This window comes from Protobothrops mucrosquamatus, unplaced genomic scaffold, assembly GCF_001527695.2.
Source record: "Protobothrops mucrosquamatus isolate PMUCROS unplaced genomic scaffold, P.Mucros_1.0 scaffold1519, whole genome shotgun sequence".
Taxonomy (NCBI): domain Eukaryota; kingdom Metazoa; phylum Chordata; class Lepidosauria; order Squamata; family Viperidae; genus Protobothrops; species Protobothrops mucrosquamatus.
Genome location: NW_015387691.1, coordinates 491,110 through 503,151, shown reverse-complemented (window position 1 = coordinate 503,151; position 12,042 = coordinate 491,110). Strand labels below are relative to the sequence as shown.

At 35.1% G+C, this 12,042-nt stretch overlaps 1 protein-coding gene across 2 annotated transcripts in view; it reads right to left on the bottom strand.

Moving 5' to 3' along the window:
- ELF2 (E74 like ETS transcription factor 2) overlaps window positions 1-12,042 on the bottom strand; it is a 43,126-nt gene continuing 31,084 nt past the window's right edge. For both annotated transcript variants that reach the window (XM_015822295.2, XM_015822296.2), the window contains 6 exons: window positions 9,474-9,587; window positions 8,104-8,277; window positions 7,454-7,543; window positions 4,485-4,677; window positions 3,856-4,197; window positions 1-1,713 (listed from right to left, as the gene is read on the bottom strand). In XM_015822295.2, the coding sequence (XP_015677781.1) occupies window positions 1,086-1,713; window positions 3,856-4,197; window positions 4,485-4,677; window positions 7,454-7,543; window positions 8,104-8,277; window positions 9,474-9,587 (1,541 nt within the window). In that variant the 3' untranslated portion in view covers window positions 1-1,085. The remainder of the gene's footprint in view (window positions 1,714-3,855; window positions 4,198-4,484; window positions 4,678-7,453; window positions 7,544-8,103; window positions 8,278-9,473; window positions 9,588-12,042) is intronic.

Genomic DNA, 12,042 nt, shown 5'->3' with positions numbered 1-12,042 from the left:
ATTTCATATCTGTATTTCAGTAAAACCTACTTGAATACACTTTGAAACAAGAGTACAACAAAATAGAATATACTTTAAATGTTGAATATACAAACTATTATAGTTCATTCTGAACACTGGTACTTTCCTCTAACTTCAACTAAAAAATATACAGGCTTTTAATCTACCTGACAAGAGTTCATGCCAAGCGTGACCTTTCAAGTGACAGAGTAAAAGCTGAAATTGAAATGTATGCAGAGATGTCCAGGCGAAGTGGATGATCCAAGCAGCAAGAGGCTAAGCAACCTCTGGCCGCTTTGACCACAATTAAGAAACCAACAGACTTGATTACCGTACAAAATATGTTACAGGTAATTCTATAACAATACTGTGCTAGGTATAAGATTTTTTAAAAAAATTGTTTTAATAAAAAATGCTTTACACAAACAAGCCATTAGCTTATTTCAACAAAGGTAACTGAAAATCAGTCTAAGGCTTTTGTTTTAAAATCTGCTTAAGCTGCATGGGACAAAAAAAATTCTCTAAGTCTTCAACTTCTTGTAAGAAGCTCTTTAATTCTTTTCTTATTCACATTCAAAAATACCTAGTAGCAGAGTTTTTCACATAGCACCAGTTGAACACTGTGAGTACACAGTAGTAATTGCTGGTATGCATATTCAAATGCATCAAATGTGTCTTGTGTAACAATGAGCCTCTTCTAGATGCCCCCTCCATCTACATAAGCCAAGAATCTCGCACAGAACCAGTTTAGTGTTCCATGTCTTAGTGTAACTGGTAATGCAGTGAGCCTCCTGAGTGCTCATCCGCTATTCCTTTCGGCTCCAGGAATTTTCTTTCTTCATCAGCTTAACCCCGATTTACAAGAGGCAACTGTGTCAGTGTGTAGATCTAGTTCAATTCCCACTGAAACATGGGACATTATTTTGCTTCCAGTAAATTTCTAATATCTGCATAACTATTAACAATTTAAAAAAAAAATCAGTTCTTTCACTTCTTGTTTGTGTCCAATTCCCTGGCTTCCTATGTATGTCAGTTTGCTTAATTCCACAATGGTCTATGTAATTAATGTTCACAGCTGCTTTTTTTCATTTTTCGCATGTTATTATTCCTTCTGTTTTCACTTGTACAGGTAGGGCAATAGCTGAGGGTGTACTAACAACGACGACATGAGTGACTGTTTTGGTTCCATCTGCTGGTTTCTCTTCTTGTACTAGTTGCAGGGTTTTAATCTCCCGTTCCTGCTTTAAAGCCACTGCTTCAGATTTGACCTCTGGACTTTTTATAACAGCACTAATTACCCTGGGTGGAGTATGGCTACTTGCCTGCTGGGCAGGCAATGATAATCTCATCAGTGGTGTCCCGTGGGCTAAAGATACTGGAGTAAGTGCTCTGACAGCCAGAGGTGTTCCAACTATGTTAATACTTCCTGTCCCTGGCAAGCCAGTTTTTGTTTGCAACTGGCATTGCGCAAGTTGTGTAGCAGGGATGGTGATTATTTTTGTAGGCTGCATTGTGATTTTCTCTCCATTTTCAGCAGATGATGACATCATTGTAGGGATTGTTTGGATAACTACCTTTGGGGTTGTTGCTGTTGTTGGGCTTGTGCTGGTAATCAATGGCGACCCTGCATTTACTGACTGCACTGCAACAGTTGATATTTTCTGTCCCAGAGATGTCATTACAACAGGCACTTGCATAGCCACCCGAACAGTTCTGTTAAATAGATGAAGATAAACACTACATTAAAACCAGAAATCTGTGACATAGATACATGCTTTAACTAAACAAAATATCTTTTTAATCAAAAAGAAACAATTATATTTTATAAATTTGAAGTAAAGACAAAGGTTTCTTTCCCTACTCCAATTCCAAACTGAATTCTTTGAAGTTTCAGAACTTACTTTATCACTCCTTATTGCTACTAAAATAAAGATAGGATATAAATCTAATAAATAACAGAACAAAGCAAAACAAAACACTGTCATTTTAGATTAGCCCAACAGTTTTTATTTTAAGTTGACAAATTCCTAGTATTATAAATTTGTTAGATAGATAGATAGATAGATAGATAGATAGATAGATAGATAGATAGATGATAGATAGATAGATAGATAGATAGATAGATAGATAGATAGATAGATAGATAGATAGATAGATAGATAGATAGATAAAGGCTACAGTTAAACCATTTGCCAAAAAGGCAAGAGATAGACTTTCTTTTCAAAACAGCTTTGCCTGAGGCCCAGAACCACACACAGCTCTTCAAAATTATAGATACAGGCCTAGAGCCCTCCAAAAATTGCTTCAGGCAATCCTCAACTTATGACCAGTCCATGTAACAATTGTTTAAAGTTACAATAGTCTTTGAAAAAGTGCTTCACGGCTTGTAAAGCACTTCCAACTGTCAAAAAAAAAACATTGTGACTCTTCTGCCACGCAGTCACAGGACTGTGAACTGGGCACTTGGCAACCGTTTGCACTTAATGACCGATTGCCAAGTGCCCAACAATCGTCTGATCACTATTTACAATCTTTCCCAGAAACTCAATGCTTTCCATTTCAATTTCAGCAGGGAGAACAAATTCAGCCTATGAGTAGAGAGACACTCGTGTGTAGCCTGCGCTGGGCCTCCCAGGGCTCCAGCCAGAGTTCTTACCTTATTGCTGTCTCTCCACTATAACACTGAAAATCCTCCCTGCAGAACAGAGAGAAAGGCTCAGCTCAGGAAGGCGGATGGGTGTAAAAGCGTACACACGTGTAGGGGAGAGAAAAGGCAGAAAGTGGGAGAAGAGTACACGCACGTGTGTGTGTGTGTGTGTGTGAAAGAGAAGGGATGAATTGGGAGTGAGCAATAATAGCTGAATACAGGGGGGGGGAAGAAGGCGGGGAGGAGGAAAACTAACAGGATGGCAAAGAGAAAAAGGGCAGGAAAAGGAAGGGGAAGGGAGTGTCACTCTTTGTCACTCTTGGGCTTCCTCCAGCTCTGCCATCCCTTTCCTGCCATCTGAGCCAAAGGCCTACATGCTATTCTTTTTTTTGGGGGGGGGGAGGAGTTTGTACCTCCCAACAGCGGCAGCTGGACTCTTGGAAAAATCAACTGTCTCAACTGTTTCTCTGCTGGGAAATGGGATTCCTTTCCAAACTCATTCTAGCAAATTCCTGTCACTCCTAAGCATGTGTGGAGGTTTAGCATGCTTGCATTTCAGAAGGGAGCATTTTCAGCACCAGAGCAGAGAGACAGCAGTTAAGGTAAGGAGGCTCAACACAGGAAGCAAGCAAGTGTGGTGGATGGTAGGGAAGATTTTCAGCCACTGAGCAGATAAGAGACTCAAACATGGCCTGCATCAGGCCTCCCATGATCTCTACCAACCCAAAGCACCCAGCACATCTTGCCTGAGACTCCACTTAACAGCCTATATGAGATTGCTTAACAACCATAACCAGGAATGCTGGAATTGCAGCTGTTGGGTGAAAGGGTCACGTGATGTCTTAATGACTGCTTTGCTCAACAACCAAGATTCTGGTCCTAACTGTGGTTGTTTAAATTAATGACTACCTGTATAAGAACTTTGAACAATATCACAAAAGCAAAAAAATAAAAATATCCCTGGAAATAATTATGTATTCTATTTGATTTTTTTAAAAAATAAACAAATGACTTAAAATTAATTTTTGCCCCAATTTAGCATAACATATGGATCTTGATCTAGGCCAGTGTTTCTCAACAATAACTTTTGATGCATGGACTTCAACTGGCTGGGAAATTCTGAAAGTTGAAGTCTGCATATTTTAAAATTGCTGAGGTTGAGAAACACTGACCTAGGCTACTCAGTATGTAAATCATATAGCACTAACCTGGGAGCAGTTGTTGCTGAAACGGTAGTTGTGGTGGGAGAACAAGATGTCATATCATGTCCAGGTGAGGAGATACTCACTCTGGCAATAGATTTTTCTGATCTTGTGCAGGTCAACTGAGAAGTGCTTTTTCCTGTGCGAGCAGAACTCGCTGCTTTTAAGAGGTTTTCTGCAGACAGTGATACACGTTCCAATGATTTCTCATCAGTGGACATGGCTAAATCTTCACCGCCACACTCACTTTTGTCATCAATAACAACAATATTTTTGGGCATTTCCTTGAATTGATATACTAGCCTTTGTCCTTCAACTTTTGCTAGAATTCCTCTTTGATAATAGTATCTGAAAGAAGTACAAAAAGCGTAGAACATTAATCTAAATAAACTACTTCCATTAGGTTTCTAACCTTTGAGCTCTTTTGTTCATAAAAATGGTACCTCAATTTTTTCTAACTAAAATTGCATATCAGTACTTAATTTTAGAAGACAAATGAAATAAATAATATTTTTCTTAGGAATGAAAAAAAAAGGAATATTAGTTTAAGAACGTTAAAAAGGTTGTAGAGAAAGCATGATACCTATATTAGTTTTAAAAAAACTATTTCAATATCACTTTTTTTTTTTCTTTACCTCAAGGCTCTTCCCATTGTCTCATAGTTCATATCAGGCTTGTTCTTGTGTTTTCCCCACAACTTGGAAACTGCTTTTGAATCCACAAGTTTAAAAATGCCCTTTTCTCGCTGAGTCCATTTGATATATCGAGGGCACGTATTTTTATCTTGAAGTAAATCCAGAAGGAATTCCCACAAATAGGTTGTATTTCCTATTTGCAAAACATATATTTCAGCAAATCAAAGAGCTAATTACCTCTAAACAAACAAAATCATGCAAATAATTGAGCCAACTATTGGAATAGCATTTAATTGCTATGTTGCATAGTATTTTTATGAAAGCTGGGCATTAATATAATAATATATATTAAATATATTTTAAAAATGGCCAGAAACCAATTTTTTAAAGGGCATACTTAAAACTACAGTTTTGTTTTCCTTATTTAAAATGATATGGCAGAAATATCCACTGAAAGCTTTCTAGAGTAAGAATTCGCTATGTAATTTTTAGTATTTTTCCAATCATCTTACAAATGCATTTGTAATTTCCTAAACGAACATCCCATATTTTTACATTTGGAATGAAAGCATTATTAATTATTAATTTCATTTAAAATACTTGTATACATAAATAATCAAATAATAATAAAGAATAAATGTCGAAATTTGATGTTATTTAAAAGATGTCATCTCCTTGCCAAAATACTAAACTAATTAGCATCAAATTTATTAAAAGTTTTATCTGAAATATGTATGAAAAGTATACATTATTTAAAAAGCTTATGTATTTCCCAAGAATATCTAATACTAATAACTTCAAGATTAAGTAATCAAATTTTCTTCAAAGCAATATATAATCTACTATTCTTATATCAGCAAAAGAAAGAAAGATATCCAATTCATTTTTAGCAAGATTTATAAACAGCAAGCCAAAATGAAAGTCATTCTCAGATCTTTTTTTAAAAAGCTATTCAGAATATATATGGCTATATTAAGAAATCGCCAAACACGTTATGTGTCTTAATGCTACTATAAATCTGAGGGCAGGGAAGGGAGGATACAGGTTTTTCTCTAAATAACTAATGTTTATTAGACAATATAAAGGTCTAAGTATGTAATGTATTATATGTAATGTAATATGTAATATACAACAAGCCACCATGTATCTACATATACAAACCACTTATTATTAATAAATACACTATATAAAGACCCATTAGCAAAATATTATTTTAATATATCAAAATTTGCAAATGCTAACCAGGGAAATTAGAATAAACTTTGTGGCCAGTAATGTGTCTTCCTCTCACCTACCTAATGGAATGTATCGCCCATAACTTGTTCAACCATCAAAAAACATTAAAACAAATATTACAACCTTAAACAACTTTATTAGACACAGATACATGATGAGACGAAGTAAATATAATGAGCAACCAAATAAGGTTAATGCACAGACATGCAACCTGTATGCAACAAATAAAAGTCAATAAATAGACTCCAATAGGTGCTCAAAATGACTGACCAATAATCTCTCTCCAACTACTAAGCAAAAGTGAGGTCTTATTACAGACAGACTGGTGAATCCATGGACAGATGCCTATCATTTTTGTGGCAAAGTGCAGAGCAGGTCTGCTTTCAGTTGTATTTTTTTAACTTCTCATTCTGGTCTTACAGTCCTCATATTTCTTGGGAGTCTCCCTTCAAACACTAAATAAATCCAGTTCTACTTAGCTTTTCAAGATTAAACAAGACGCTGTCACTCTCCAGGACATACAACTAACACCAATACCTTCCCCTCAAATGTCCTTGAACGCCAATACAGGAACATTTCTTACCTGGAGAGATAATGCCCTTATGACTCTGGATACACAGAAACATGTGCTTCTCCAGTGCCTGTATTACAGAGACATTCATACTAGCTTCATCTCACTATTGCTTACATACCCAAGGCCCACATGACAATTTTACACTTCCCTACTGCTTTACACCTCCCCTGCTATAATATATAATGCTGTCAAGTTCTGCACAGCAGTGCTTAAAATCCATCAAGACTTGTACCATAAAACAGTCTTAATGAATACCTAGTTCATCATACCAGAGGGCTCTATGTTGTGGTAGATTTAGTCTGCCACACCTTTAGGCTCCCCTACACCCATCTAATGCTCCTACCTTTCCATTTAGATTTCTTTTAGACTTTTGATTTTTAAATATATTCTATTTTATATTTTTTTAGCTTTTTATAATTATTATTATTATGTAGACTCTGATATATTTTCTATGTTTTTAGTTGATTGTACCCCTTATGCTCGTCTTTGATAGAATTAATAGCAGTAAGGAAATAATTTTATTAACTATATGACGATCGAGAAAGGGAAGGGAAAAGAGCTTTAACACCCCTAATTTGCAATCTCAATCTAAGTTTAGCCTCTCCTTTTCAGAGATATTGAAACAACCTACTGGAATGAAAAGGAGACCGCAAGAAAACTTTGTGGAGAATTAGTGGGATGTGGTGGTTAAATTTTCTTATTAGAACTGAAAAGACTCTGGTTCAAATCCATCCTCAAGCACTGAGGGCCCCTAAATGACTTTGAGCAAGTCATTTTCTCTCACCTGAACCTACCCTGTTGTTGTAGAATAAAACTGAAGAAGGAGTTGCTATGTACATTATATTGTGCTTCTGAAGAAAAGGAGACACTGATCAATAGTAATAAATACTCTGTAAATATGCTAAATGCTACTGTAAATTTTCAGCAGAAGGATCAAAATTTCAGCTGAAAAAAAATCACATTTCCCAATCTATGTATAAATAGAAATACATACCAGAAACCAAAACTCTAGCAGTAACTTAGTTGATTGGGGGGGAAACTTCAAAACTCTTAAAAGACTGGCTGCAATATACCTTTATTGTTAGCCATTAATGTTATGGGAAATATGTTTTGCTAAATATTTCAAAATATTTAAAATAAAACATAATTAGCATATTACCTTTGCCCTCTCTTGGCTTCTTTTTTATACCCAGGTCCGGAGATGAACTGGAAATGGTTGATGGCGCTTGAGATTTTGGCTTACGGCCAGCTGCAGAGAACAATTTATTAGAATGAAACAATCATAAAAAGTAGTATTTCTCATCTTTGGTTCTTTCACAGTTTAGTTTAACAAAAATAAATCATCAAGGCTTATCTTATGCAGCTTTACAAATTCTGAAGCAGAAAGGTTAATATGTCCTACTTGCAATCTAGAGCACTATTCCAGCAGAGTAGGAAAACAGTAGAAGGCAAGTGCAACCATAATTATAATCACCTTTGTCGTGTCAAAGTAAAATTAATTGATGTATTCAGTCAATCAAAGACCATTAAGCCTCAACATGAAAATATTTCTTTTTAAGTAAGCATTTACAATTGTTTACTGGCAACTCAATCTTTAACCTGTTCCAACCAAATACTAATCAGTGGAAAGCTTGCTACTTAAATAAAAATATCAAATACTAATCAGTGGAAAGCTTGCTACTTAAATAAAAATATCAATATGAATAGACTTTCTAGGCAAATGATCGTATGGAAAATATGCTGTGGGTCATTGAACTGTTCTGCTGCTTTTTTTTTGTTTTAATTGTCATACAAACATACACAAAATACCTTTCTTTTTTTTCATGGGCTCATGGATTTCTGGAGAAGTTCGTGAAGGAGATGTATCCATTGGTTCAGATTCCTCAGTAGATACTTCCACAACAGTTTCAGTAATTACATCTGGTCTCATTGCAGCATGGATGAACTCTGGAGTTGACACACAAGGTGGAACAAAAACTTCCACTAAAGAAAGCAAATAAATAAATAAGATAAATATTTGTTTTAAAAATCCAGATTTTTCAAGTTATAAATGAGCTAAATCTATTTCAAATTTTGTAAGCATTCCCCAAAGGTGCCAAATACAAAATAAAGTTTTCTCATCATTCATCTGCATTCAGTTGCTAGAATACCCAATACTGGGTATTCTGCCTTTGTTATATGATACATGGGCCTGATCTGCACTTTTTTAAATCAAAGAGTACCGGTAATTGTTTTCGGTACTGGAATGTTTGTATACATTACAGTCTGGAAATAACTATTCTCTATGTCAGGGGTCCTCAAGCCCCAGTCCATGGACCGCCACCAGTCCGTGGCATGCCAGAAACCGGTCCGTGCAAACAAGTGAAGCCCCATCCGCAGGATGCAGGCAACACGTAAAACCATGCCCCCTCTGGTCTGCGAAAAAGCCTCTCTCCACAAAACCAGTCCCTGGTGCCCAAACGGTTGGGGACCTCTGCTCTATGTGACATTCATTTTATAAATTGAGAGAATTAGGATTTTCTACTGAAATGAACCACAATTGTTGGTTAAATATTTCATTTTAGCTAATCCATGGATGTTATAGTCTAGTTTGTTCCTCATTAGATATCATTTCCTTCCATTTTATAAACTGTGACATTATCACTAGATACAAACCACAAATTGCTGTTAAGATAATAATGAAACCTACAATGAATATGGATAATTTTAATCTGATGATACAAACAGAAAGAAAATTAAAACTAAGATACAAGAAAAGATTTTTTCTATTGGCTTCGGTTGAGAAAACTTGAGATTTATTAATTGATGTATAGATCAATCTAAAAAGATTCTTATTACATGGAGTTTTCTGGAAACAGAAAATGTGCAGTATATGTTCCAAACATCTGTAATTCATACAGTAATTATGAATTACAGCAAATTGTTTTCATGCAATAATGCAATATTGCACTGGGTAACATTACATATCACATGCAGTATATAATTTGTAGACCAGTTTTAGGAACAAAATTACTTATGCCCTATGAGCAGAAAGACATAATTAAATATAACCAATTAATATTCCACTCTTCTCATCCGAATTAAGGTAACTTGAAGGTCTGGAAACTGTTTATACTGAACATTACCTAGGGGTTAGCTATATGGTAAAAAGGATAAGACATTTAACATGATTCACATACCTGGACTTCTAGCATCTCTTAAGCAGGTTGGAGATTCCATATGAAGCAAGGCTTCTGCTGCTTCAATTGTCTTATCTGAACAGTGCACATTGCTGCCATGAACAGATGCTTCCACTGTAAAAAATAAGACATTTGTTTGACAGATATTGTTTGAGCCACAAGTTTCATATGCCATATGTTATTTATACACATGGCATTAGACAAAAATATATATTAGATATATATTCTCATTTTTTGAGATGAGAGTGTATTACTTTCTTTTACAAACCTCAAAATCTAAAACCTAGTAGTTAAGTTATCATACTAAGCCAAAACCAAATCAAACACACAAAATGTACATGAAATTCTGCATAAAGTTCATTATTCTAGAACAGCCTACTTCATTCAGTCTCCTCCAGAATAAACGAACAACCCAAAAAATTAGTTAGCATACTGTGCGACTGTATGAAAAGGTTGAACCATTCCTGGTCAAATTGTATGCTTTAATGAAACCCTAAAAGAGCAGAAGCTGCCATAACATATGCATGTTACAAACATATACCTTGATTGGGTTGTCTACACTGTTGCAGTCAACTGTTATGTCCAGTTCAATCCACAAGAACATACAAGTATATTTATAGACGTAGTCCAAGAAGATGTGCCAGTAGTATATAACATATGATGTGGAGTACAAAATCATAACAATAGTGATGTCAAATAATAAAAAAATAAGACAGTTCAATCGATCCCCTGAGACACACACACACAAGAAAAGTAAAGTTGTACCCTAACTTTCATTCAGAAACCTGTAACATAGCAACTTCTGGGGAAACCAGTGCGGAGCCGACAACTGCAGTGAAAAAAGGAGTCAGTGAATGGATTGGCTCCTTGAAACTTTTCTCCAGATCAAGGAGAGAATAAGGATCAACCACCAGTTTGCTCCATACAGAATTTCCCTGCAGAGAGAAAATAAAATAAATATTTCCAGCCGGTTTGAGAGCTCTGGGAGTTGGCCATCTTGCCTGAGGTACGATTCAGTACCTTCCTTCAAAGGAACACAGGATGTTCTCTCTCTCTTTAGGAAGCTGCTTATTATTTCCTTATGAAGAACCTTCTGGACGGCAGATGAAGGACACGTTACATTAGAACAGGAGACTCTCCTACCTTGGAAGAAAGAAGTTCTATGTAAGTTTAGGGATTAAAAAGAAAAAAAAACCTTAATTTTTGAAAAACAGCAAAAGGGAGACCAGAATATTGATTTTTGAAAAGTTAAAGGGATAGAATGACTTGAAAGAATATTTCCTGTGAGGTGTTTCAAAATGTTATAAAAGAATATATGAAGATTTTGAAATTAATTGTCAGAAATCCTTACATGGAAAAGTTTTGTTGACTGGAAAATAAACAACTGGTAAGAGATAACTTGAAAGTTGACTACAGGGAATCAGAGAGAACTAACAATTACAATTAAAGAAGAAGCAGGCCATTAATACAATAGATCAATACTATTTGACTAGAAGAATCTAAGGCTGTTTGTGAACAATGAACTCAAAATTACTTACAAGATTGTCTGATACTATAACAGAGGATATAGAACAACGTATCTTACTGGATAAAACAGAAACCAATGCCAATTTGAATGTGGATTTTTTTTAAAAATGCCAGATTATAAAGGTGATATGGAAAAAAAGATGTTGTAGACCTGAAAATGGATTTAAAAATATCAGAAGAGCGATATGGAAAAAGATGCCACAATGGATTTACAAATAAAAGCACCTACAAATAATAAATCAGAAGAGTGATAGGAAAGCCTTATGTTGGATTTACAAAAAAACATATTAAACTAATGAAGTCCTGAAACAAAGTAAGAAATCAGCTTGTGAAATATTATCTGATAGGTTTAAAGATAAAGAAAAAATAAACAAAAGGAATTTGAAGTAGACTTATTTGATCAAGGATAATATATTATGATTTCTGATAGGTATTAATGGAATTTCTTTTTAATAAGCACTGAATGACAAGATTTTAAAAATCTGTTTATAAGTAGGAAGTGATAAATTAGAATACAAAATGGATTTATTAGATTAAGGTTAAAATGTAGTATGTTACAATTTCTGGTAGATCTTATTAGACTTTTGTTGTTTATAATTGAATGTTGACTGTTTATTACAGGCAGTCCTCGACTTACAACCACAATTGAGCTCAAAATTTATGTTGCTAAGTGAGACATTTGTTAAGTGAATTTTGCCCCATTTTATGACATTTCTTCCCACAGTTGTTAAGTTAATCATTGCAGTTGTTAGTACCACGGTTATTAAATGAATCTAGCTTCTCCACTGACTTTGCTTGTCAGAAGTTTGCAAAAGCTGATCACATGACCCCAGGACACGGCAACGGTCCTAATTATGAGCCAGTTTCCAAGCATTTGAATTTTGATCATGTGACCATGGGGATACTGCGGTGATCGTAAGTGTGAAAAATTGTCATAGGTCACTTTTTTCAGTGTTATTGTAACTTTGAACAGTTACTAAATGAACTGTTGTAAGTCGAGGATTACCTGTATATTATTAGTAAGGGATAAGATAGGGTAAGA